The following is a 27,488-nucleotide window of genomic DNA, read 5'->3' on the forward strand; positions in this document are numbered from 1 at the left end:
TGCTCCACCAGAGGGCGTGTTTGTGCCTGGACCTGACGCTCCAGGACCTGAGGACACCGATCCACCATTAGACCCTCCGTTATTATAGAAATCTGAAGCGAAATAATACAGTAAAGTTTAACAGACTGCTCAGAGGGCAATTCATTGTAATTCAGTTCCAATCTGAAGACTTATACAGAATCATATTATTGGGTTTTTAAGTTTAGGTTAAAAACATATTGCTGTAAAATGCAACTTTGTATAAAACATACATCCATACAGGGTCGTGTTTAATTTAACGTTAACAAAAATGAAACACTTAGATCATTAACTCATGTTTAAATGGATGATGAATGGAGGTTCAATACAACCAGACTATTCTGCATTCTCTATAGTAATGGAAAGGTCACATTGTACTTTACTTTCCATTCAAATGCATGCAAATGACCAGAAAATGCAAGCTCATGCAAAATTGTTTCACATTTCACTGTTACAAAAGCTGTTTCGACTGCAGGAAGCAGGGTCTAAAAGTTCTGGGTAAAAAAAATGTCCCGCTCAGAAAGTCCCTGCTCACGAGGTAGTACTTTTTCAAAGTTCAGGAACTTTTGGGAGGTGGGACTTGGGCGCTGAACATGCTGATTGGTTGAGTTCACGCAGCATTTTATTCAAACCACCATTTTCAAAAGTCTGTTGCGGTGTGTGCAGTAAGAGTTGTTTGCTATTCGAATCAACAGAGTTTAAAAAAAAAAAATATGATGGACCGACAACGAGGTTCAGGCTTTATTAAGCATATATGCGGAGGACGAAATCCAGAGTGGGAACTGGAAAGTCATGCACAGTCCTACATCAGCGGACTAAAGGTTGATTTATACTTCAGCGTCGAAATTATGCCATAGGCTGTGTGTAGCATGTGCAGCCTGATGTGCAACTTTAGCGTGGCTAAAGTTTGCTAAATTCTGGCCTGTGAATTTGTATCACATGACGACGGATGACCGGTAGAAGACTAATTCATCACAGCCTGTGATCTCATTTCCCGACGTTGCAGTGTCGAAGAACGCTCTGCACGCTTAAAAAGTCTACACAGCTGTGCACTAATTTTGTTTTCTAAAACTTGTTATGAGTGGTTTGAAAACAACTGCAGCAATAAATACTGGATTTGTTTGTATGCGTATAAAGATTTTTTGGATTGAATGGAGGCTCTTTGTCAATTTTTGAAAGAATGAAAATGGTTTCAATCAGAATACCACCTAAAACTTCCCACAAAAGCACACACACATACATAAAAACATCCCTAAACCTAATGCAAATCTATTTTTCAAGAAATATAAAAACAAAACAAAAAAAACAACAACTTTACATAGATATCACAGGTTTGTAAAGTAACTCAAATTTATTGCAAAAAATAAAGTAATCCACAAACATCCATTTAAAAACAAAAATGCAGCAAATATAGCCCGTTTGTTCAATGGTTCACAGAATTGGTAATCTGATATTAAAAATCTGTGCCTACTCAAACTCGTTCTTCACAAACAATGGCATTCGCCACAGTTAAAAAAAATAAATAAACTTAAAAAAAAAAAACATTAAAAACCATGGCAATGTATGGAAGTGACCATTAAAAATCCATCGGGAACATCATTCCAGGAAAAACATCTAAACTCTAGGCAAAAAAAGGCTTATACAGTGATTCAGAGCTGCAGTGAAGGTACAGTTAATATGAAATGTCAGTCCGCTACTTTTGTGACCATCCGTCAGCCAATCAGACTACTCAAATGTGCTGATTGTGGCACAAATGATATGACAGAACGTCTTTCCATAGCAACTGTAGGCAGAAACTCCCGTTCACATCCACAGTGTTAGTTGATCGGTGGGTGCAGGTTTTTTGAGGTGAGATTGTGGGCGATACATCACAAGGAAACGAGTTCATAATGTGGGTAACCAGTGTTTTTCCCCCTCGGTCTCTATCTTTCATTTCACGTTTGTGTGCTTATTGAAAACTTTGGGCGGTTTATGTCGCAAACTCGTGGTAGCCATAGGAGTCTGAGACAAAGTCACCTAAAGGGTGAGACAGAGCAGAGAAGCACAGAATTAGATGTCTTCTGTGTTCGGCATGCCATGACAAAAGTCACTAGGCATATGATGTCAATCAGTTATCATAAAGGTCAAAGATAGTTTTCTGTGCTTTTTTTTTTTTTTTTTTTTAGATTTCTCTGCTCCGGTCACCCTCAAGAAGGTCTTTCCTCAGAAAGAGTGGCGTTGGCATGTTGGGAACATTTCTCGATTTTCGCCGAGGAAAGTTTGCGTCCCATGGCACAACAAAGCAGAGAAATGTAAAATCAAGAGGAACATACAATAGAGGACACCTACATAAACTAAAAGACATCATCAAAAATGTCCTAAAAACAACATCCAGAGCTAAGTGCACAGATTTCTTGAGAGGAATTCAAAAATTACTGAAGAAATTAAAATGGCAATAACTTATGCCATAAATGCAAGTCTTAGAGTTAAAAACAAGTTAATAAATAAAGACAATTGGGTATTAAATGAAAGTTAAAGAGTAAAAATCAATGGTCCCAGTGAGAAACAGGAAAATACTCACTGTAGCCAGAGTTGTTATTGCCGCCATATCCATACGTCCCATATCCACCTGAAAGGGGACAAGAATATGTATAAGAATATGTTCATATGCAAGTCAACAGGACTTTTGTTTGTAGCACAAATGGTGCAGGATGGGTGTTGAGTAGACCAGAGACAAGCATTGATATTCATGATGCGTTTTTTTACTTGTCTTTAGGAAGCCATGTGTTACAAAAAAACATGTCGTTTAGGCAAAATTTAAATTGGGGTATAATTTGTAAAAACCTTGCAAAATCACAACGCTGGGCATTTAAGGTTGTAAAATTTCACCACTAATTTTTAATAAGCTAAGTGATGGTTTTAAGTTCTAAAACTCAATTTAACACAAATGTATTTGAAAAATAATTTCAACCAATCATGAAATGTTTAGAAATCTCACTATTTGTCTATTTAAATGTTATAAAATAGTTTTATCAAAAGATTCACAATGAAACTCATTAAATTCAATAGCACTAAACAATAACAACAACAAAAAAAGTCATCAATAAGACAATGACTAAACATTGTCTTTTTTTTTAACAATTTATTGAGTAAGCTCCATTGTGTGAGAAACAAAAAAGGCCCAGCCTGCATTTCTGCAAACGGTCTCAAATTTATGCAAGTTCAAAATTTCAGGGCACGTAAACCTTTTTACGTCACAGAACATATATGACAAATACCGTTAATAGATAAATGTGTCCCAAAAGTGTTAAAGGCACACCATGTAGTTTTTCGCTGCTAGAGGTCGCCTATTCAAAACAAAGGTGTAACTGGATGACGCCGAGATTGAGCACGGATTTATGGGAGTTGACGTCTACACCTCACAGCTGGTAGAAAAGAATCTGATGGGGCTTGGGCAGAAATCATGTTCATGGACGAGATTATTAACGTTACTGTAGTTTGAAGCAGAGCAGGCCGAGTGATGTTGGAGCTGAACGAGACCGCTGGAGCGATTGCTAATTAGAAACAAAAGCAACACACGACTCAAGAGCAGCGGAGATTTTATTATGCCACAGTCGCTGCTTACGCTTCTTTTGGTCAAGCATATGATGAGGTGTAACAGCACTGTTTATCATATTAGACACATTTGTGTGTTGAAAAAGTTATAACATTACTGTTGCGTGTTTGCTCAGCAGCTACGTGACACTTGTTGCACACTGCAGTAAGCTAGATCGATATTAGTCATGGTAAAACATGGCACTCGCTGTAAATCAAGAAAACGTGATTTAAAATAAGAATTACTGTGTTGAGCTATATAACATTAGTTTTCTGTCGATGAATGTATCCAAACAGTTGTTCCCTTGTCTAATAAAATAATATATTAAAGTGTCTCTGGTGTTTCCATGGTTTGTACAAAATAAAACCGGAAATCGAGGGTAACGCAGGTATGATATCATTGACAGGCGATGCACGGACAAAAAAAAAAAAGTTAGGTATTGTTGCAATTCTGCTACACTGGGTCTCTTATGTTTAAGGTTTGTCCAAATCTTTAACACAAAAAGTGATGCTTGCAGATAGCACTAGTATACCTTGATTGAATCCTCCACCATTGTTAAATCCCCGGCCTCGGCCCCTGCCGCGTCCTCTTCCTCTGCCCCTGGGGCCGGCCATCATGTCAGCAGGCGGCCCACTCACCATCCCAAACCCAGTGGGATGCTGAAGTTAACAAATCAGAGCATTAAACACAGAATACATTAAGTGGAGATTTCAAAATTTCACTGAAAACAGCGAAAAACCGATGTACCATCGGAGCCATTTTCTTTTTCTTATTTGCCTCTAAGTTGGAGCCTTCTGGGAAAAGCTTCTCCAGCGCTGCCAGAGCTGCGTAGGCCTTCGCCACCTTCTTATTGGATCCGGTACCCTGAAACTTCTGTCCGTCGAATCTCCACCTGGAGGCAGGAATGAAAAACAGAAAAGCAGCAGCCATTATTATTTTATCTGTCTGGAATAACATGATGAGAAATTTGTGATGTGAATTCGACCTTAGGAAGGACGTAATAGGTAAACTGGAAATGCATCTCTGACAACATGTCCTCACCTCCATGACGAAGCGTTTGTCGTGACTTCCACCGGTCTCAGAGATAAGCTCGTACTTCAGTCCTCTGCGTTTTTCGTTGAGCTCCATGACAGGGTTCTTTCCATGTTTGGTAAGGATGGGTCCCTGCTGCCGAGCGCTCTGAAAGAGCAAATGAGAAATAAGCTCTTTTAAGACTGAATAACACCACACACAACAACCCCAAACTTGTGAACGATAGCGTATGTATATTGAAAGGTGGGACTAAATGTCTGATATAATTTGCTCGTTTGATTAATTTCATTTATGATCAATTTAATATATTATTTAAATTAAATTATTTTTAATTAATTGTATTTTAAGTAATTTTATTTATATTTCTCTTTATTTTATTGCACTATAAATATGGGATAATCAACGGCTAGCTGTGCATTAAACGATTTTAATGCATGACGTCGAGGCAAAGAAATAAGTTAATGCACAGCTAGCCGTGGATTATCCCAGCTTATACCATGGTCATTTGCCAGCACTGACAACTTAAAGCCGTTATTGATGTTTGCGGCATTATATTTGCGACATTTGACCGGAAGTGTAAAAATGGCAGTTATTTTCATCAGTTACGGCTTATTAGATCAAGAATTATGTCCGCTTTAAATCAGACACAGATCTCTTTTATAAATCAGACACAAAGCTATTTTATTAATAAAGTCACAGGGCAGTGTCGGTAAGTTTCTGTGCTCCTGAATGTTTCTGCGTGTGCAGCGCGATCTCCGAGCGAGGGATGTTTGTGTGCTTCAATGAAAACGCTTAAAACTTGGAACTACCTGTGCAATTTAACGGTTTTATTGCACACCTTCCAGCCAATCAGAATCTAGTACTCAGACAGACCATGGTATAAAATTGCTTGATCATTATTAGGTTGAGCATTATTTTCTACAATTAAAATATAGCGCAATCTGTAGTAATTACAAATTTGTGCCTTACAAGCCACTATCTGGATTCATGTTATAAAGATGATCTTAAATACCTCGTCAGTGGGGCTGTCTGAGGTTGGCGCCGTTTCTGGCTCCATTTGGGTCACTGGGGGCAAAGTCTCCTGTGTGGTCACTGGCTCGTCCTGTTTGACCTGTTCAGCTCCTTTTTGCTCTACTCCAGTTGGCAGACCCATATCTTGCAAGACCTAGGAGAAGAAATTAAAATTCAGTTTCTACTACGGCTACAAAAATTCACAGACAAAATCTACAAATATTAAACATTTAAAAAATTCAACATCAGAAATGAATATGTTGAAAAGGAAAGTCATTATTACATTTTAAAGATTCTGAATCATTAAGAAATTAAATCGGGTCAATTTTGATTCTGCAGCTTTTATGAAAAAAAAAAAAAAAAAAAAGTCAAATAATTGATCCTTCCATATCAATGTTTCTTACTTTGACAGCGACATGCAGTTTAGCAGTGCGTTTGGAGGGACCAGAAGCTTCAAAGTTCTTCCCGTCCACTTCTACGGCCATGGTGAACACCGGCACATGGACGGGTCCGGTCTGAGAGATGAGTTTGTACTGTAGACCTGGCTTCAGCTGGTTCAGACGCATCAGGGCATTCATGGCCTGTGGCGGCTCTGCCTTCTCCTCTGGAGCTGAACGGCAAAAAACAAGTTGTTTTTTTTGTGCAACGTGTGCAAATCTCCACTACAAGCGAATTATGAACATATGAAGAATATTTACATTTACATTTCTTCTGCAATTTCTTCTTCTTCTTGTTTGGATTCTTCTCATCAGTAGACTCCTCCTCCTCCATGGGGCGTTTCATTGGAGGAACATAGGTTGTGCTGGGTGGGATTTGAACTATGCAGATAAGACAAAAAAAGGAAGTCAAGTTTCTCCCGCAAAAAGGATGGATGCTTTGCTACACAAAACCCATCCATCAAGTAATGAAAAACATCCACAGCCACTCCATCTTACCTGTGTAGTCAATAGGAGTCTCACTCCGCGGCTTTCTGGGCATTTTTGAAGGAAGCGGATCCATACCGAGCACTTTGTGCAGCTGTCCAAAAGCTGAAAGCCTTAAGGCATGCTGTCAATCAAAAAAACGACAACGTCACTCATAGTGCTCCAATAAGATCTTTAAACAAACAAATGCAAAAATGTAATAAAAAAGAAACTAAGTAATTTGTGGACAAACCTGAGCACTCTGAGTAATGTCCTCCCGCTGCTGGCGATCCATGTGACTGATGGCATCTGTTGGTTCCTTTTCACAAGGGTCACAAATGCCTGAACCATCTGAAAGCAGATAGATCCACATTCATAATGCTGATTGGTCAATACGACACAACAGTAACTGGTAAATTTCTAAAGTGCACTATATTGCAAATACAGTTACGGCTAAAGGGATTGAATGCACTCAAAATGGTCTCTGATACTATATTACTGTCATATGCTGGCAGACAGAGTTTTTGTAATCTATTTTAGATGTCAAAGGTGGCAATGACTCACCAGCCATGAGGATTCCAGATGCGAGACACTCCAGAACTCTGCGGAGAGCTTCTCCTGCTCCCATTGGCCGATTCCCAGTGCCAATGGCCTTCTCGCACAGCAGTTCTAAGGGCTTCAAGAAACAAGAGCTGCATTACATGGATGCCAACATATATGAAATCATTCACATCAAGAAAGAATTAACAGGAAAAAAGACCAACGCTTATAACATACATTTTCATTGAAAAATGATTTTAAATACTGAAAGAGAATTAACTTTTTTCCTCCTTTTGTGAATGACAGTGAAGCGACGTAACTGATGCTGGTAGGTCACATGATAATGACATCGTGAATGTAGTATGTTCGGATTACATTCATACTACACACACTCATTCTATATAAAATATACTTTTTTAGTGGTCATGAAGCAGTTACTTATTCAAAACAAGTATCTACTCAGCAGAGTATGCGATTTTGTATGCAACCGCAGTCTGATTACAATGAACACCCATGTACTATTATGCAGCGCTGTTTTGCACCTCAATGGAAATACATAAATTTACACCAGCTTATACTACAATTCAAACAGTGGCCGCCCCTATTTTCTCGTGTTGTTTTCGTACTTACCCATCCTCGGAGAGGGGCCCAGGTGGGAACACGAGCACAAAGGTCCCTAAGGATGCGGATGACGATCACACAGGAGCGGAGCCCATTAGCCCTGGCCTAGAGACAAAAGCAGGAGGGATACAATCCACCGGTTTATCTCATGGAATCAATGTGGCACAACACCAAAGCAATAAAAACAAACAAACAAAAGGGGTGAGATTTGCCGATACTGAATAATGTGTCGATAAGCATTAACAATGTAAAGAGGGCGGAAAATGATTAAGTAGTACGACAAAAAAAAAAGCATATTACTCAGTTGAGAAGCTACATATATGACAGATATTAAGAGAGCAGGATTAAATACGTCATGCTCAAGAGATGAGGAACACAACAGAGCTTGTGTTTGTGGCTAGCCTTCTGATTGCATATTAAATATCATGAGTTGATACAAGCGAGAATGTGCTAGAGGATACAAGATCTGGATTAAATCTGGGAAATGCAGCTGCATTTTTAAAGCACTGCAGGGCATCAATGAAAGCATGAATACACTAAAATGGTGGAAAAGGTGCAATATTCCTTTTTTGGCATGACAAAAGCTGAAAAGCCAAAACAAGGTGAGATTTAAATCTTACTTATAATAATGTTCTAAGTTCAATAAATGTTTTGCAGGCAGCATTTGGGGCATAAACAACACCTCAGTTTGTTTAGAAAAGGGAAAATAGCATATCACAAATCACTGTTTATTATATGATCTATAAAATTGATAAAAATCTGACACTTTGGCGGTGTAACTACTATTTACTTTTGGTTATCTAGTGCATTATAGAAACATTTACACTAGCATACAAAAGTTTGGGGGTCAATAAGATTTGTTCATGTTTTTGAAATAAGTCTCTTATGCTCAATACTGTGAAGTAATACTATTAAAATTTAAAATAACTTTTCTATGTTAATATTTCAAAAAATAAATTTCCTTCCTGTTTTTGTTATATTATTCTTGCAATTATTTATCATCTATGTTGCAAAAAGTTTTTGTGCTGCTTATTTTTATTATTATTTCCCCCTTTCTGATTTGCATTGCAAAATTATTGCAATGCAAATGATTGCATGTAGCAAAAGCTACAGGTTTTGCAGGCTTTACATCATGGACAAGAGTTGAAATACTGGATATAACTTTGCACAAGTGTCATGGCTTTACTTTTGAAAAGTGGGGCATTTTAATGTTTGCTTCCTGCCTGCATTTCAATATAACACTAAAAGTTGTCTAAAATTAACTGTGGCAATCAATATTATGCAAAAAATGCTGATGCATTAAACCCAGAACATTCCTTTAAGGAAAAATCGGAAGACATTGGGAAAAATATTCTACAACTACATGGTTCCAACAAGTCAAGTGTGTCAAACGGTACGTCTGGCTTCAGAAATATTGCACCTGACATTTGCATTAAAATATTTACACTTAAAATTAAGGCGTTCAAAAACATGAAGTATTAAACTGGACTGTAAAAGTGGCAGTTGATGACATGTCAAAAAGGTAATAAACAGTTTATCGATGTGATAATAAACTTAGTTAAATTAGCCAGGCAGAGGTCAGACAGCATTGTCAAAGATGTCCTTGGCAACGCAATTCAAACCCATCCAGCAAGAATATGACATTTTACCAGAGGCAAATACACTCCCACAAATTAAATCTACACAGATACACTGAAATAAAATCCACACAAACAACTGAAAAAATACAGCATGAAATAAGGATAACACAGATACAAAATTTAAAATAAAAAAACTCAACTACTAGAAGACAAATAAAGACAAGATGCAAACCTGGAACCACTTGGCGTGGCGGAGGGACGCCAAGGCAGTCAGGCATTTCTGCCTGTCCAGTACATCCGGGGGATCGTTGACTGATAGCGTTTCTATTGGCAGGTGGAATAAGAAGACAAGGTACAGTTTGACCAAGGGGTTTTTCTGTCTCACGGCCAGGGGGGGAGGAGGCAGATGACCCCTACCAAAGGCAGTGGAGGGGAGAGGAGGGGGAACCCCCCCAAACAGAAGCAACCCTTCCTGTGCTAACACACATCAGCAAGGACAGAAACCTACAAGTGGGCGGAGCATACGGCTCTGTTCCAAATCCAAGTGAGGCTACACTTTGACAATAAAATGGATTAATTTAGTCGTTTCCTACCTTATTTTCAACACAAATACATGCAATGCGACTTTGAATTAGCCTTTTTATAAAAGCATAATCATTTTAAATATCTTTTACATACAAGGCCAAAAAGCATTTAGATTAGTAGGCTAGAAATTATTTCAATCAAATTATTTTGCATGCATATAAACATCCTAGTTTATTCGAATATGTGCAAGTACAAACATATACAGTACACAGAAATATCACATAAAATATTCTATTTCAATTAGATGGAACCATTTCAAAAGACACTTTTGCATAAAATTACACTTTCTGTGAATGAATGAATCACATTTTAAATAATTTTTACCTGAGCTCATCATAAAACCATCATATCGCTCTGGATAAAAGCATTTGTTAAAAAGCACGCATAAGCATCAAAGCACAACTTAACCAAAAAAAAAAAAAAAAAAAAAAAAAAAAAGAGTTTGGCAACAATTTTCTGCCAACTGACTGAAACAGTCTTAACCTATAGGTGGCGTCTAGGTAGGCAGCTCACTATGATTTAGAACAGAATCCCTGCAGCTGTATTTTGAGGCATGAAGGTGCAGTGAGAGAATGTTATAGGGAGGTTCTTATCTGGCTAAATATGTATCAGTGAGATCTGAGGTCATTTGTGCGTTGGTGTGACATGGGGGAACCCCTCCCCCTCGCCCCCTTGTTTTTTTTTTTCTGGGTGCACTGCCTTGCCCCTTCCGAGACAGAGAGCGTCCAGTTGGTCAAAGGTCCAGCGTCCCTAAAATTGACAAACTAGAAGGCTTGACAGAGAGAATCAGATTTTGAACCACAGGCAGCAGTAGTCAGATACACAAGAGGTATGATCAAAACGAGTCCACACTGCAGCAAAACTGATGGCTTGTGATGGTCAAAGGCAGGCGTCACTAACCATGGGGTCACAGATAGGGCTAGGCTTTAAGTTCAGCCTCAAGTTTGCTCTCAATTGACCTTTTGCTAAGCCCCGTCACCTGAGATTCGAAAGAACCAACTAGGGATTTGCGTCGTGTTATTTTTTTTTAGTAAAATTTGCTCAAAAAGTGGTACAACTTGATTGCATATTATGGATTTACATGGACTGTGACACTGCAAAGCATTATTATCCGTCATTATTTTGTCTTTAAAGACACTTAAATTACAGTAAAATACAACAGAAAGTCAAAAGAATAGGGAAAAGCTTTTTTAAAAGTGACTATAGGACAACTAAACTGTTTCTAACGTCTCTATAACGACAAGAATAGATAAATAACATGGCATACAGTTATTAACAATAATTAACCCAGTAACAAATGTAGGCATTACTACTAATTTTTTAGGTTTTCATTTGGGGGAAAAAGCAAGTGCACTGCACTTGTCAATTTATTTAAATAAAATCTACAGAATTTATGCAAACAGACCAGAAATTTGTCTGATAAAATGGAGAACGGCAAAAGCTGCCAAGATAGGATTACAATGCAGGGTTTAGCGAAAGGTCAATTGTTTCTCTCACCGAAACAAGTTTCTGTATTTACCCTATCCAACACTCTAGCCCTGAAAAAGCTCTTTACTTGACTTAAAAGGTTGCTTAACCACAGATGCGTTGAGATACTGTGACCATACATTATCTCGCTGTATTTTTAATGGAGTCTAATCTATTCGTTACATTGTGTCCTAATGTCTAGCATTATCTATAACCCTCCTGCCCTCCGTCCAGCCTCTTTGAGAAAGGCTCTGTCAACAAGACCTGGCGAACAAACCAGAGCTCGACAATCTTCTGCTTCTCATTTTTGCTGCAATGCAAACCGTTCCATTTCTTCTCCATTATATGAACACATGCAAACAACAAGGTTTGTGATTTTGTTTCTTAATTCTCAGTAAGCCTTCAGTAAACTCTCCTTTTAAAGACTTCATAGGGAACTGGGTCTTATTTAAAGCTTTACCCATCACTTATGTTACTGTATATTGGGCCATCAACACTTTAACATCATGCTGCATGGAACTGTGAGACTTCAGGTGGCAGTAAACATAACAATCTGTGTTACATGACTAGTCTGTACACAATATCCCCAAGCTCCATTGAAGGCCCAATAAACAATATCCCTGCCTGAGTCCATCCCATCTGCATTTGCTGTCTCTGGAGTTGTGGGGGTGGTTAGAGGAACCATAAGACACGTGATTTCAAACCTACCCCCAGCAGCCTGCTTCTCGGCCTCCTCCCTCACAAGGGGTGAAGTCAGGTGAATGGTGAGGGTCAGCGGTGGCTCTTTGGAGTTTTTGATGACAATGGTGGCATCACGGATACACGGTTTAACATCATATTTTTCTTCTGTGATAAGCTGCAGGACAGATCAATGAGGTTTACGCGTGATTTATCAATCCTGCCTTTTTAAACAGTGTTTAAAATGTTCAAATTACAGATGCAGGTATACCTTAAGCTGCACAGCGAGGTTCTCAGACACTTTCTTCAGCAGGGTGATGGTGGGTTTGTCTTTGCACAACAGCACGAGCTCCAGGTCAAGATCTCCCTTCAGCAGAAGACCTTTAGCTACCAGCCCCACACGCATGACTCCACGCAGGGAACGCGTGGGCTGATCCATGGACTTTGGTTCACTGGAGGACAAAATATGGAGTTACATGAGAGATACTAACTCACACCAATAACTAACTAAACATTTTACAGTCGCGTACCCCCTGGGGCATTTAACATCTTTCTGCATGCCCCCTCTCTACCACTTAGACATTTTCCATTAAGGGACAATATTTTCCAACTTAAATTAATTTTCCAGTGCATTTATATACATACACCTTTATAAAATAAAATGTTTTAAAAACAAAATAGAGAATCAATAGAGAAATATGATGGTAAAAGCAAAGTGATACTTTTAAATATTAAACTAAAATTAGTGTGTCCCTTTAAATGCAAATGAGCTGTTGCTCATTTGTGAAGCAGTCTGATGCAAAATGACGGCATGGTAACAACACTCAACTACAACAACTCTTCCTCTTCTCTAAAGCAGCCCAACATGGCACCACCCCCTTTGTTGTGTGTTCTCAGGGGCAGGGTTTATTTTAATTTTGGGTTTGTGATGTCACCAACCCGGAAAGAAGCTTGTTGTAGTCTTTAAAAAGCAATTTCTGTAAAAGAAAATCTCTCCCTTTGCATTGAACTTTGCAAATGTTTATGCTCAAACAGCAACATTACACACTAACTAAAGTTAAAAAAGTGAAATAATCAAGGCCCCCTTTAATGAGCCATTCAGAGTCTTTCCATTCTGTAACAAAGTGGTTGTAATTATGAATGAGTCAGTGAGTCCCTGACTCTCCCTATTTGTTCAAAGACGCAGATTCATAGAATAACTATTTTCAGTTCTTAAAAGAAAAAAAAAATTCTTAGCATGAAGAACATTTAAAAATTTAAAAGAACTTTTTTTATTTTAAAGAACCTTTTGTGCAGTGGAAAGATTCCATGCATGTTAAAAGTTCCTCATGGAACCATCAATGACAAAAAAGAACCTTTAAGAGTGTAGTTGCAGTAAAATTACATAGTGAACAGAGAAGACAAAATTAAAATTTCAGATCACTCACATCTCCTTCTCGCCATCTCCATCAGACTCCATGGTGTTCCCTTTGGTATTTCCTTTCTCCTGCTCGTCCAGCCAATCAGAGACAGCCTTGAGGGCACGTTCGGTGTGGGACACCATATTCTGCACCCCCTCCAGCTCCTCCTGGGTGGGATAGATGGCCGAGTGCTTAGCCATCACGTGACGGTCATCATTCACGAAGATGCGCATGGAACGATGACGAAGAGGAGGAGGCTTCATGGAAACAAAGAGAAAAACATAAGTATACATTACATACTGGCTAACCATACTGAACTGTGCTCATAGAATAGTGTAGTGATGTAGCAACTCAGGATTGTCTGTTGTCTGGCTACCAGTTTCTCTCTAGCTAGCTAAGCATGCTATTTGAGGGACATAAATTAATCAAATAAAAAGAAATATTTCATTATCCTCCGTAACGTGGTTATCCCACCTTACTTCTGCGTTTAAAAATAAGATGGATAACAGAGATGCACCGATTGCAATTTTCTTGGCCGATTCCAATTTTTTTGTTAGTGTGATTTTTGTTAGTAAAAAGTCAGTAATAAATAATAAAGAGCTATGAAACTTAAGTTTTTCAGGTTTTTATATTAAGGTAAGAAATACAGAAATTAAAGTAATCAAATGTAAAATAACACTGGATAGTCTTCATTGTAAAAATTAAATACAGATTAATGCTTACAATTTAAGTTAATTCAGTCAAGAGCAGAAAGTAATTTTCTTTGTCATTTGTTCTTTGATTAACATGACAGACAGCAGCAGGAATATTGGACTGCTGTCCCTTTAAGAGTTTGTGCACGGACCCAATATACTGTTACACAACATGCGTTCTCTTTCTCAATTATTTACTGTTTAACTGAATATAATCGACAAGACGGCCATAATTTTGTATGTATTTGACAATTTAAGTGCAGCAAGCCACTCGTTTTGGTACTTGTGTGACTCACGAGCTGTTTGAGACTTGTGTGTTCCACTAATATAGATCAGTGGCGCGCGCGCTTTTGGAGTGAAGATGAAACCTGCAGGAATGACTAATATTATGAGCAATACAAGCACTATTTAACCAGAGTGAATGAGACAAGTGAGAGAGAGGAGGTGGATGCGTGTCACTTCGCCATCGGAGAGAAGAGAGCGAGAACGCGCAGCTGGCGTTATTGCCTGTGCCGCTGGTAACAAAACGGATTGGCTCGGAATCGGAAGAACGCGAGACTGACCGATTCCGATCCCCGGCCGGTCGATTGGTGCATCTCTAGTAAATAACCTTCCAAAGGGCTCTGTTATCAGCCTCACAGTGGAAAATGAAACCATATCCAGAATTGAAAGGTTAAGCAAAGAGAACTGTTTGGCCCAAGTGCAGCTAAACTCTTTTCAGCATTGCTAATAACAAGACATGAGGATCATGTTACATGGAAGACTGGAGTAATGGTGGTAAAAATTCAGCTTTGATCACAAGAATTATTATTATTTTTATTTATTTTTTTAAGTATACGTTTTAAGTTATTACAAATCATAATATTTCACAAAAAAACTGTTCTTACTATTTTTTTTTATCAATAATTGAACCATTTGTGACCATAAGAGACTTTTCAAACACACTTCAAACTGTTCCCAAACTTCTGAACAGTAATGTATTTGAAAAAGTCATTATTATCACTTCTTAACATTAATAAACAAGCTTGATGCTTGCACTGAACAAAAACCATTACAATTTCCTATATAATTAATTAGTGTAATTATTAGTATAACTAGTGTGGTTGTGCTCTGTGATTATTGGCATATAATTAGTATCATTAATTAGTACTATTTAGCGTTAATTAACTTTTGTGAAATTTGCAATTATCGACAGACTTCATGTCAGCAAACGGACACACATTCTCAGAATGAAGCAGCATTGAAACACGTATACTTTACCATAATGGCTGGGACAAAGAAGTTCTTCAGTTTGGCAGTGTTGGTCTATATGTGGCAGAGAAAAGCTGCTCCAGTTGGTCTGTAATGAAAAACAAACAATTTTCTGTACACTATGCATAATCAGTTGAAACATGGCAAAACAATTCTTTCAAAGATGGTGTCAATCAAAATGTGGTACAAAATTTAGTCATGTTTACTTTAAACACAAGCAGCAGTTCCACGATATCAAGACAGTGCTATTGTCATGGCGGTTAGCATTAAAAGACAAAAATAAATCAAAAGTGATATAAGGTGCAAACCCTGTAGGAGCAATTCTGATTTCAGAATACACATAAAGCAAGGCCTTAACCATATAATACTTCTGTGTTCATCCTTCCCAATGTTCACAGACCACAGGAGCATCACATATTTGGATCTCCATGGAGACAGTGACTCAATACCACTGAAGCACATGAGATGCAGCACAACCAGATCAGAAAGCAGGAGACCTCCTCTACACTAACCCGTAAACACCTTTTATTTGCCAGACTGAAAACTGATATACATTTAAAACACTTGACCGACATGATTTCCTGATGCCATTATAACTCAAAAGAATGGGATTTTTGCATTTCCTGAATCCTGAAGCTCATTTCTGCAATTGTCTACATGCACAAGTGCCATTCTCACCTTTTTAATCTGGGCAGAATGTGTGTCATTCATAGCAGATCTCCTTGAACGGTCAGTAAATGTCTGTCGGTTCACTTGTTAATTGTGAGATCATCTCACGTCTGCCACTTCTACTAGACTATTACTACTGGAATAAAACCATCCTAAATTTACCATCTTGTTAACTAATTTATTTTTTCTTGGGCTTCACTTTTTGACTTTCTCTGTGTCTTGGGATTTTTCCATTGTGCACATCATGTACCTACCTAGACAAAACAAGAAGTAGTAGTCCTTGGACACACTGACACCCTCACACATAACCAGAAGTTGAAAAAACACATTAACGCACATACTTTTCTTATTATATTTCTTGAAATGCCACACATGGTAAGGTTTGATTCTTAAGTCATATGATTGGATGCTCAAGCCATCCTGGAGATTGTTGTTTGACCTAAGTCTATAAATATGACCCTTCTTCCTGAATAAATCAGAGAATGCTTTGTACCACACTTGATCTGTGTCTGCTTGGCCATTCTCCCGAGTTTTCACGCTGCTGCTGCCACACATCACAGGGCTGTTTCTAAACTGATGACTGAGAATACAAATATTCTACCCATTATTGAGATTTGGATCTAATACATCTAAAATATAAATAGGCAGCAGTGTATTTTCATGTATAAAGTCTTAATATACTGTAAAAATGTATTATAAATGAGTAAAAATTACTTGGAAAATATTTAGTAACTTTTTTATTCACTTCAGTGCTGTGCAGTTATGCATTTATTTTAATAAAATTATTAATTTAGATCTTATTTATAAATCTTATAGATTTTTTACACTATGAAGTTATCACATTTTCACAGATCCCCAGCACTCCCTCAAGGCCTCAGTTTGAAAACCTGTGTGTGTGTGAATTAAATAAATAAATAATATAATATAATATAATATATATATATATATATAAAGCTTTTGCTCTACTTAGTGAGACTTGTCTCCAGAATATTACCAGTGTTATAAAATACATGAGAATTGATGTGAATAAATATTGGGAAATAGAAATGTGTAATTATTAGACTTATACGATCACTTTACTGTGCTACTTAAAATAAATAATATTTCTTCATTGCTATAAAGACTTTCATTTGAAATAATTTGTCTGTTGTATCTAACAGGCACTTGTTGACGCCCAAACTACCCCCGTAAACTATAAAATCTAAAGCAGACCAGTAAAAAATAAAACTAATAACATAATATATCTCTTATATATTCAACATACTCGCAAGTTAAAGTGAAATTGTATGAAAAGTAACACGGCAGTGCCAGTAAACAAGGGAAACGCAGTATACATCACAGATGTGCGGCCATTTTAGTGCAGCCAAACAATGGGGACAGCAGTTCACCGGCGTGCTCAAACACCCACCTCCATTTAACACAACCACTGGTCTTTAAGATCGCATTCCTGCTGGAAAATTTACGTTTTTAACCGAAAATCTGGCTACTGACGCCAAAAAGAGCTTTCTAGTCAAGATACGCATTTGGTTTCGAGACACGGCCAGAGATACCGAGTGAGATAAAATGGTCGTGACCCTCCCCCAAAACTACTAAAAACCCATTTAACTGTGTCAGAATGCTCTTTGAATTAGATAATGAGACAAAAAAGAAGACTACTTTATTCATTCAGGCGTAAAAATAAGGCAAAATCATCAGGTAATGTTCAGTTCTCGCTGTTTTTGTAAAACTCACGAAGACCTAACGTTAGCCTGCTAACTGCTAGCCATAGCCGTATCCTGAAAAAATGCATACATTTCCACTGCATAGAAGTGTTGAAACAACACATTCAGATCAAATAAAAAGTGCTAAGTCGGTATGTTCGCACTTAAAACATTTTAAACCATGAAATGTTTAAGAATATTTATGTTTTAATCTACTCACCAATGCCGCGACAAAGATGCGTCTGTCCGCCGTTCTGCCGCTGAAGGGAATCAGCGTGTGCTAAACTGTACCAGTCACACGTGATCTCAGCTAACCAATAGGATCACCCGATGGCCCGTGAATGGAGAGGGCGTGGTTTTGTCATTCAAACTAGTAGCGACTGCAAAATCACACTTCTTTCTTTCTTTCTTTCTTTCTTTCTTTCTTTCTTTCTTTCTTTCTTTCTTTCTTTCTTTATCACATTTTCAAGGTGAGAACGGATGTATCCAATCTTATTTTGAGAACTGATTTACGCACCAAACTGCTCTCGGTTTTGACAATAAAGTTGCTAGTAGAAATGTAAGTGCAACATACATAGAGACAGACAGAGATTTTGAGAACTTCTCCAGAAGTAAACCTTTATTGGTCAAAATAATATTCAATAGCTTCTGTATTCTATAGCTTTTCAAGACAACAAATAAGACACAAATATACAGACAGGTCAACAAGAACACTGAAACTGTCATGCACATGTAAAAGTTCAACTTTTAGGCTGCAGTGATATTTACTGTATTTTTCATTATTTGACTTTTATATATTGTATGTAATAGAAATGCTGAAGTGCACTGGACTATACTGAATCCTGTGCAATAGCTCTGAATCCAAAAAGCTTCATGTTCAAAAACATTTTGGTGAAGTCACTATACACATTATTTAACAATGAATCATATAATGATCCACCACAAGAGATGGTGCATGATTGTCCTGGAAATTAACAATTGCATACTATCAAAACTCAGGCTCAAACAACACTTTGTTCTTGCTCTTGTCCTCTGAATCCTCTGCATCATGGTTTTGCCTTTTTATATTTCTTTTCCCTTGTAGATTACATGGGAACAAAGGGTTCGTTTTTTTACAACAGATATTTGTCGTCTTTATAACTTAAAATTTCATACAAGTTTAAGTGTACTGGCAATTAGACTGGCATTTATGATTATAACAATCCTTCATTAACAATTTAAATAGTAAAATAATGGAGGTGACATGAGTAGGGCATGTTTGTAGTCCATTTCACATTCTCATTTAGCATACTCACTTTACAGAGCACAAAAGTGACCACCTACTTTTTCAGACCCTTGGTTCCAGAAATATTTTTACCATTCATTTTCTCCATAGGCATTCTAGAAAATTAGAAAACACTACAAACTTTGAACTGAAGCACTGTAAATTATATAAATTACTAAAAAAAAAAAAAATAATAATACACAAATGGTACTATATGAATTTATTGGCAATAAGTCATTGATGATAGTGTAAAATTGAAAAGGCCATTAGTGTTTTGTTTATATCGCAACTTGGCCTGAGCTGTTGATCCCGGTAAAGCCTCAGTTTCCTCCTAATCTCCTCCATATCGCTTTAAATTACAGCATTCTGTGCAGAATTTAAATGGGTCTGATTCGTTTTGTGGTCTGAGCCGACTCGCCGATATATTCTGCTCTGTGCTCTCGTGTCTCTGGACCGGAGCAGACTGTGTGTGCGCTGCGGAGGTTCTTGAGACATTAACGTGAAACCAGACTTCATTCGCCTCAATGGAAAGCATATTTACACTGTCTGAATCGTTCCATATCCCCTATATGTGCCATTCACCATGTTGAAATTTGTCATTGTTTTGTAGGACACTAGCTTATAGTTAAGAGTAAGGCTAACATATTCATAAAAAGCCAAAAAACTTCAATTCTGATTTCATAGGGACTTTAAAGGTGTACTTCACTGCGGTCAAAATGGGTTTTCAATAAAACAGAGTCAATACCACCTTGCTTTAGTAGGAAATACTTCTTAGCAAACTTGTAGTCATAATGGTGTCGACTTGTATTGTTCTCGGGTGCAAGAATTAAGAGTAAACATTTAGCGGGAGTGAGTTACTTTCAGTTTCCAGTGAAGGATCTAGCGTGTTGTAGGGAGCGGCTAAAGGCTGTAAAGCATTGCAAATATGGAGAGATTGCCACGGAAAATCTGTTTTAGGCCAAATAGAGGGGAAAAACTGAAAGAAACTGATGTTCTGTCAGTTCTGGAAAGCAATACAGCATCGCGTACAGGTAAGAAAGCTGTTGCCATAGTGTTCCATTTTTACCATAATAATGTTTAAAGAGTAGACAAAGTACAATACAGTTTTCAGTGATAAATCTACTCATACAATAACTTTTTTGTTAATAACCCTCTGTCGGTCTGACTGTCCATGGGCAGGGATACAACAATGCAGAAGTGTAATCTGTAGTTTTCACAAAAGCCCTGGAGATGTCAAATAAACATGCATTTCTCAGTCCAGGTATCACGAAGAAGGAGTAAACATTGTTCATTTACATATACTATCTGCACTGTAACAATACAAAGTGGGTTGAAAATTGGTGAAATTATGCTTTTACAATCTCAGAGTTCATGGTAGGTCAGTCTTGAAAGATTGTTGTTAAAGTCAGTGCCTATATGGAGAAAATGAATGGGATTTTTACTTCCAGAACCCAACTGTGCTCAATTACAAAGCTTATTGAAGTCTGTGGTTAATCCAGAGCATCGCTGGCATTACAACTTCCAGTAAGCTGCTCCTTCATCCACCATTCAAGGAATACAGTAGGAGCTTACGTCTACTTTCAGTAACGCTGCACTGCAACGATTTGATTAATAACCAAATATCCTATTTCCATTTTTTTTTTTTTTTTCCTAGTCTTTTCCATGTGGTAGAGCTCAAACTACAATCGCTCCATTAGTTCAGATTAATTGCGTTCTTCAGTGAGTTCTGGAAAGAGCTGATCTCCCACCGCCGGAATGTGCTCCCCTTAAGGTCACTGCGGCCGGTGGTTAAGCGGTAGATCTTTCTAAGGACGGCCCGGCGTAGAAGAATATAAACCCAGGGGTCCAGAATCTGGTTCCAGGAGGCCAGGCGCACTCCCATTACCATTAAAGTCCTGTAGGTTTTCAGATCATCTCCCATACTGCCACTGTATGAGCGGATGACTGACATAAGACCGAAGATCTGTCAGAAAAACAGAAGAAGATAGTTGTAGATGAAGCAATTTAAAGTCATTGCATTGCTCAGGGATTGCTCATTCATATAAGAGACATAATGCATTTCGTCTTTACAATGGTGAACAATTGACCCGAATAAGATAAAACACATTCAAAAACACATTGTTTTTAGTATGCGAACAAAACTTAGAATATGTATCAAGACTACAAAAATACTAAATTTAAAGTTAATAGATTTTAAAAATAGTGTTTTTTTCAAATACCATCTGTTTTGGGTTGCACAGCTCAGAAAAAAATGTTCTTTGAAGAATTTAATAAAAAAGGTTCATACTAAAATTCAACAAATTTTGACCGCAGACTTTGGTATCTTGGTACATCTGAGCACTGTATTTTTTCACAAAAATAGGATACTTTGTCTCTTGATAATATATCCAATATAAATAATATAAAGAAAACTAATAGAAATAGTATTTTCAGCATTTTTGTTATGCATTTCACTCATTTTATATTCTTTTATTATGTTTTCAACAGATAAATATAAATAGTAATCATCTAATTGTTTAGAATTGTTAAGATTTGTATTTGTAAACAATCTATAATCTATATTTGCATACAATTCCTGAAAAGATTAAAATAGTTTTATTTTATACCTCAGAAGCATACACAATTAGATCTCATGTCTATTTAAAGAAATTTTGAGCATATAAATTAACATTTGTCACAAAAATAGGATTCTTTGTCACTTGATTTCTTATATAAGAATTTATATATCCAATACAAATAATAATAAATAATAAAATATAATATTTTTATCATTTCTTATGTATTTTGTCAATGCATTTTATATTATTTTATTATAATTTTATTAGTAGTAGTAGTAGTAGAAGATAGATTCTGTATTACTTGTACATAATAATTCTTGTCTCCTTGCCATAATAAATTGTAACGGTCATGCTCACCAGCAGAGGGCTCCAGCAGATGCAAGAAGTGACCATAATGCCCACCAGCTGCGTCACCATCTCAATGTCATGCGATTTAGCTGACCTGCGGTTGCACTTCTTCCTTCGGAGACGGGCAATCACCAGCGTCATCACGCTGATGGTGTTGCAAATCAATGCCACGGCCAGCGAGCCCAGTCCCAGTCCAGAAAAAAGCAGCACAAACAACACGTCTGTCATGCTTGTTTTGCCTAACACCTTAATGAAGCACCAGGTCCATGGGTACTGGTATGTATAGGTGCCCAGATGAAAGAAGGGCAGCAGTGCTACAGTTAAAGCCAACAACCATATCATCACCAGCACCACCTTGGTGCGTGCGGTGCAAACCACGCGGGCATGCAGGAGAGGCCGCGTTACACCCATGCACCGCTCGGCCGCCATGCCACACCCGAGAAACAGCGGGCACAGGCCAAAGAACACCATGCTGCCGCCCAAGAAATGGCAGGTGGGATCGGTATGGTTACAAAGTCCCCCGGTAGTGTAGAGGTGCAGAACCAGGGCACCTGGAATAACATGACCGGCAAGGTCAGTCGCCACCAGACAACTGGCAAACAGCAGAAACGTGGCTTTGGAGCGTTTCCGCAGGCGAGCGTACGCTTTAGCCAGGATGATCAGAGCTATGATGTTGGACACGATGCCCAGTGTCATCGACAGGCCCGCTGCCGTGGGGTTGTTTGTGGAGGTCAGGTTTTCCCTGCAGTGCACCGGTGCCACCGGAGACATCGTATGGGTCTGATTGCGGAGCACTTCATCCACAGCCAGTGCCGATCTGTTGTAGTGTTGTGTGGCTAACATCTCCAGGCTATGGGACAAGCACCATTGACCTTAGAGACACAGAGCTAAAGAGAAATAAGGAAAGAAGTGTAAAGCTGAGGCATTTAAAGCTGAGATAAGAATCTTTAAATCTCTCAGTTATGTGCATATAGCTTCATGTAAAAATAGTGACGTACTGTTTAGTTTGGCCACAAAGCTCAGCAATTTAATCAGTTAACAAGCAAGTGATTATGTTCCTTCCTGTTTATGCTGTTTTGTCTTGTTTACGCACAAACATTCATTGAGGAAAGTTTTGTCCAGAGGTCTGAAATTATACACTGACACACCTTAAAGAAAACTTTAGTGAATAGGAACATTGTTTTTCACAATTTCCTCTTTAGAGTAACATGAGAAAGCAGTACAAATTGCAACACTTCTGAGCATTCACCACTTTATTTTTCAGTAATGAGAACTAAACAACTATTTGGAGATGCAGCGATAGCAAAAATAAGTACAAGTAATATTTAACACTGTAAAAATGTTGGTCATGCAGTCTAAATTAACTGTTTTTAATCAAAATATTATTTAATGTCGAAATTAAACTGATTACATTACACCAAAAGTATTTTAATGGGTCAGATCAGGTAGATTAATATACATACATATATAAAACAATACATATGCATTAGTATTGCAGTGGTTCAGATCACAGTTGCCTACCAGTCATTTAAATAAGTCTACATTTTAGCTTGGAGTTCTTTTTCTGCCATTTTAATATTTTATAATATATATGCCTCTATGCTTATTTCAATTTAAAATGAGGAAAAAAGAGAAATATTTACCATTTGAGACGCGTTTCAAATTATGCATCACTCCACCTGAACATCTTATAATGTTTAACAACACAGGCGGAAAAATTAAATAAACAGTCCTTGAGAATCGAAAGGCGATATCAGACTCCCATCATCCGTTTAGTCTGTAGAGTCTTATTACTTTCCTGAGGAGAAGAAAAAAAAACTTATTCCATAACGAATAAAAGCGTCTTTCTAGTCTAAATAACAATGTTCCTTGGTATTAATAGTATCTATCGTTTGAGAAAAGTCCAATGTTAATGAATATTAAGTAGATAAACACACGCAGAGAGAGCGGCGGAGATCGCGGCTGTCTGTGGCGTGACCGGCGCGAGCTGCTGTATTTATAGCGCTCAGTGCGCGAGACTCGCACCGCCGTTGCTGTTACTGCGCCTTAAATAATGAAGCGTCACTGTCTGTGTCTCACGGTGATTTGTGGTGTCATGGATGCTTGCAGCCTTTTTGCGCGTTTACGCATCAATAGCTTGATATCCATATATACTTTTTGCACACTATACTTTTTAGGCATCATTGCGCACTGCAATAGTTTTGGATGCTGTCTAGTTAGACGGTTCACAAGGTTTTGAGACACATTACGCTTGGATAGTGAATAGACGCCATGGGCGCCAAGGACCTGTCAGTTGAAAAATATAGTGTTAAATGTGAAATCAATAAGTGCCATCTCATTTAGGGTACTCGTTATAATTTAGGTCTCAGTCCTTCAGTTTAACGTCAGAAGATTTCCAACCTCATTCAAGGTGGCAGATATATGCAAAGCAGAGTTTATTTTCCCAGTTATTCATGAACTGTAACCTCTCTTATCAAACAATGATCTGCTTAAGTGACAGTCCAATATTGCCAATTAGATGAGCGTTTCCCGTGAAAAAGAGTTTTTGCATTTTAATGGAGTCTTAGATCTGACAGCTCTGGAATATGAGACCAGATTCACAAAACATTCTTAAAGGTAAGATTTTTGGACTAAAATATCCAAAAACCACTAGAACAGTGTTATTTTTATGTATTATTTTATATATTATTGACTTATTGTGTATATTTTGTTGACTTGCGTGTTTACTTTATCCAGATGTTTCCAAGAATGTTTAAATCCAGAGAAATAAGCAATTTTAACCAGGACACGTACTGTGTTGCCTATCAATAACTAGGCTACCTGCGTTACCCTCGATTTCCACTTTTATTTTGATGCTTTAACATATTATATGTTTTATTAGAGAAGGGAACAACTGTTTGGATACATTTATAGACAGAAAACTAATCATTGTTATATAGCTCAACACATTTAGTCTTATTATTATTTAAATCTCGTTTTCTTGATTTTATTAAAGGATTAGTTAACTTTCAAATTAAAATTTCCTGATAATTTACTCACCCCCATGTCATCCAAGATGTTTATTTCTTTCTCAAGTCAAAAAGAAATTAAGATTTTTGATGAAAACATTCCAGGATTTTTCTCCTTATAGTGGACTTCAGTGGAGCCCAAACAGGTGAAATTCAAAATTACAGTTTCAGTGCAGCTTCAAAGGGCTTTAAACGATACCAGACGAGAAATCAGGGTCTTATCTAGAGAAACAATCAGTCATTTTCAAAAAAATTTAAAATTTGATAAAAAGAAGAGAGCTAGTTCAAGATGAGCATTTATGGTTAAAACGTATATAATTTTAAATTTTTTTGAAAATGACTGATTTTTTCTCTAGATAAGACCCTGATTTCTCGTCTGGTATCGTTTAAAGCCCTTTGAAGCTGCACTGAAACTGTAATTTTGAATTTCACCTGTTTGGGCTCCACTGAAGTCCACTATAAGGAGAAAAATCCTGGAATGTTTTCATCAAAAATCTTAATTTCTTTTTTCTCTATTTGAATTCCTGCAGTGTATATGCTGCTAAGTGTATTACTGACCTCCACAGGTCAAAGTTTGAACTAAATTGTCATATACAATATTCTTGTGCAAGTATATAACAACTAGTTCAAACATTGACCTGTGGAGGTCAGTAATACACTTAGTAGTGTCTACACTGCTGGAATTCAAATAGAGAAGAAGAAGAAGAGAGCTAGTTCAAGATGAGCATTTATGGTTAAAATGTATATAATTTTTAATTTTTTTTGAAAATGACAGATTGTTTCGCTACATAAGACCCTTATTCCTCGTCTGGTATCATTTTAAAGCCCTTTGAAGCTGCACTGAAACTGTAATTTTGACCTTCAACCGTTTGGTGCCCATTGAAGTCCACTATAAGGAGAATAATCCTGGAATGTTTTTATCAAAAACCTTCATTTCTTTTCGACTGAAGAAAGAAAGACATGAACATCTTGGATGACATGGGGGTGAGTAAATTATCAGGAAAAGTTTATTTGAAAATGAACTAATCCTTTAATAGAATATTCTAATCCCAATCTATCTTACTGCAGTGTGCAACAAGTGTCTCATAGCAGACGACTAGCAAATGCACAGAGTAATGTTATAACAGCATTTTTCAAAACAATTAATTGTATCTAATATGATAAACAGTTCTGCGTTACCCCACATACTCTTGACCGTAAGGAGCGGAAGCAGCGACTGTGGCATAATAAAAGTTCTGATGCTCTCGAGTCGTGTGTCGCGCTCGTCTCTCATTAGCAATCGCTCCAGCGGCCTCGTTCAGCTCCAACAACACTCGGCCTGCTCTGCTTCAAACTACAGTAACGTTAATAATCTCATCCATGAACATGATTTCTGCCTGAGTCCTGTCGGATTCTTTTCCCCTGGCTGTGAGGTGAAGACCACATCTCCCAAGATTCCACACTCAATCTCAGCGTCATCAAGCAACGCCTTTGTTTTGAATAGGTGACCTCTAGCGGCGAAAAATTACATATTGTGCCTTTAAGACTAAAAATGAACTGCTTCAGAAGAAAGTTAAGAATATTTTATATTCCCAATAATAATGTTCTTTTTTTTTTACTTGATATTGTTCTTAAGATAAAACATTAGAAGACTTTAAATTCTTGAAAAGAATCTTCTTAAATGCCATAGTAAATTCTTAAATTTCAGATAACCTCCATGTTGTCGTAAAACCCCAAAGGTAAGCCTGATTTAAGGAATTTATTGGGTTGTTTCAAATGTTGAGTCTTCAACGACAACCACCATACATATTAATACCAAAGCCTGTCGTTTTCTTCATAAGAAAAAAAAAGAGAACATTTTTGAGAACTTCTAATGATTTTTTTAAGAACTTCACATAGAAACATTCTAATGAACTTCTTGGAATTTATTTAAGAAAAAAAATCTTAAAGGGATAGTGAAAATTCTGTCATCATTTACTCACCCTCAAGTTGTTCCAAACCATTTATTTCTTCTGCTGAACATAAAGGAAGTTATTTTAAAGAATATGGGAAACTGAACAGTTCTAGGGCACCATTGGCTTCCATAGTATTTATTTTTTTTCCTACTATGGAAGTCAATGGTGCCCCAAAGCAGCCTGGTTACAAACTTTCTTTCCTGGTTACAATCTTCCTTTATGTTCAGTAGAAGAAAGAAACTCATATAGCTTTGAAACAACTTGAGGGTGAGTAAATGAAGACAGAATTTTCATTTTTGGATGAACTATCCCTTTAACTTCTGTAGATATACATAAATCTGGCCGGACTGGTTCTACTTAAAGACACTGGTGGTGAGGGGAGGAGAAGAGGAATAAATGTTAGATGTTAAATGTTAGAGAACATTTCTTCCATGACCATAAAAGAACAATTCCTTACGGATTTAAAAAAAGTACCAAGGGAAGTATACAAAACTTCTTGCACACATAAAGCTTAAAAAGTGTCCAATTCTTGAAGAGCACAGCTGTTGGCCATAACTGGAACAGGGCAATCAAGTCAACCTAACAACAGACCTTTTCATGTTACTCCTCCCGGTATTGACCTTTTTCCCAGCCAACCTAATTTGGCACTAAATGGA

The 27,488-nt window shown here is 37.4% G+C and overlaps 2 protein-coding genes across 4 annotated transcripts; both read right to left on the reverse strand.

The window, feature by feature from the left end:
- Window positions 1-1,350: 1,350 nt before the first annotated feature.
- Window positions 1,351-18,089, reverse strand: ilf3b (interleukin enhancer binding factor 3b). 3 transcript variants are annotated; one of them, XM_048187541.1, is made up of 18 exons: window positions 17,941-18,089; window positions 15,361-15,439; window positions 13,436-13,665; window positions 12,280-12,460; window positions 12,039-12,186; window positions 9,511-9,602; window positions 7,708-7,803; window positions 7,102-7,213; window positions 6,791-6,888; window positions 6,571-6,682; window positions 6,340-6,453; window positions 6,040-6,245; window positions 5,637-5,789; window positions 4,627-4,771; window positions 4,340-4,476; window positions 4,125-4,251; window positions 2,579-2,626; window positions 1,351-2,034 (listed from the first exon to the last, which is right to left on the reverse strand). In XM_048187541.1, exons 2-18 carry the CDS (start codon window positions 15,361-15,363, stop codon window positions 1,988-1,990), a joined length of 2,049 nt encoding a protein of 682 aa, XP_048043498.1. In that variant the 5' UTR covers window positions 15,364-15,439; window positions 17,941-18,089; the 3' UTR covers window positions 1,351-1,987. The 3 variants fall into 3 exon arrangements, 1 of the variants encoding a protein (XP_048043498.1); XR_007184530.1 differs by lacking the exons at window positions 1,351-2,034; window positions 2,579-2,626 and having other exon boundaries at window positions 4,199-4,251; window positions 4,370-4,484; window positions 4,634-4,771; window positions 17,941-18,088; XR_007184529.1 differs by lacking the exons at window positions 1,351-2,034; window positions 2,579-2,626 and having other exon boundaries at window positions 4,199-4,251; window positions 4,340-4,484; window positions 4,634-4,771; window positions 17,941-18,088.
- Window positions 18,090-18,311: 222 nt separating this feature from the next.
- On the reverse strand, window positions 18,312-23,975 carry ptger1b (prostaglandin E receptor 1b (subtype EP1)). The gene is made up of 4 exons (XM_048187554.1): window positions 23,828-23,975; window positions 23,534-23,688; window positions 21,900-22,777; window positions 18,312-20,947 (listed from the first exon to the last, which is right to left on the reverse strand). Exons 3-4 carry the CDS (start codon window positions 22,731-22,733, stop codon window positions 20,678-20,680), a joined length of 1,104 nt encoding a protein of 367 aa, XP_048043511.1. The 5' UTR covers window positions 22,734-22,777; window positions 23,534-23,688; window positions 23,828-23,975; the 3' UTR covers window positions 18,312-20,677.
- Window positions 23,976-27,488: the final 3,513 nt, after the last annotated feature.

The sequence above is a fragment of the Megalobrama amblycephala genome, linkage group LG1 (genome assembly GCF_018812025.1).
Source record: "Megalobrama amblycephala isolate DHTTF-2021 linkage group LG1, ASM1881202v1, whole genome shotgun sequence".
NCBI lineage: Eukaryota > Metazoa > Chordata > Actinopteri > Cypriniformes > Xenocyprididae > Megalobrama > Megalobrama amblycephala.

Coding starts and splice junctions, on each gene's coding strand:
- ptger1b (XM_048187554.1), bottom strand. CDS start 22,733: ATGTTAGCCACACAACACTACAACAGATCGGCACTGGCTGTGGATGAA. Junction 20,948..21,899: donor TCTGCTGGAGCCCTCTGCTG/GTGAGCATGACC, acceptor TTTTTCTGACAG/ATCTTCGGTCTTATGTCAGT.
- ilf3b (XM_048187541.1), bottom strand. Junction 7,804..9,510: donor GCCACGCCAAGTGGTTCCAG/GTTTGCATCTTG, acceptor TTTTGTCTCTAG/GCCAGGGCTAATGGGCTCCG. Junction 6,454..6,570: donor GACTCCTATTGACTACACAG/GTAAGATGGAGT, acceptor TTATCTGCATAG/TTCAAATCCCACCCAGCACA.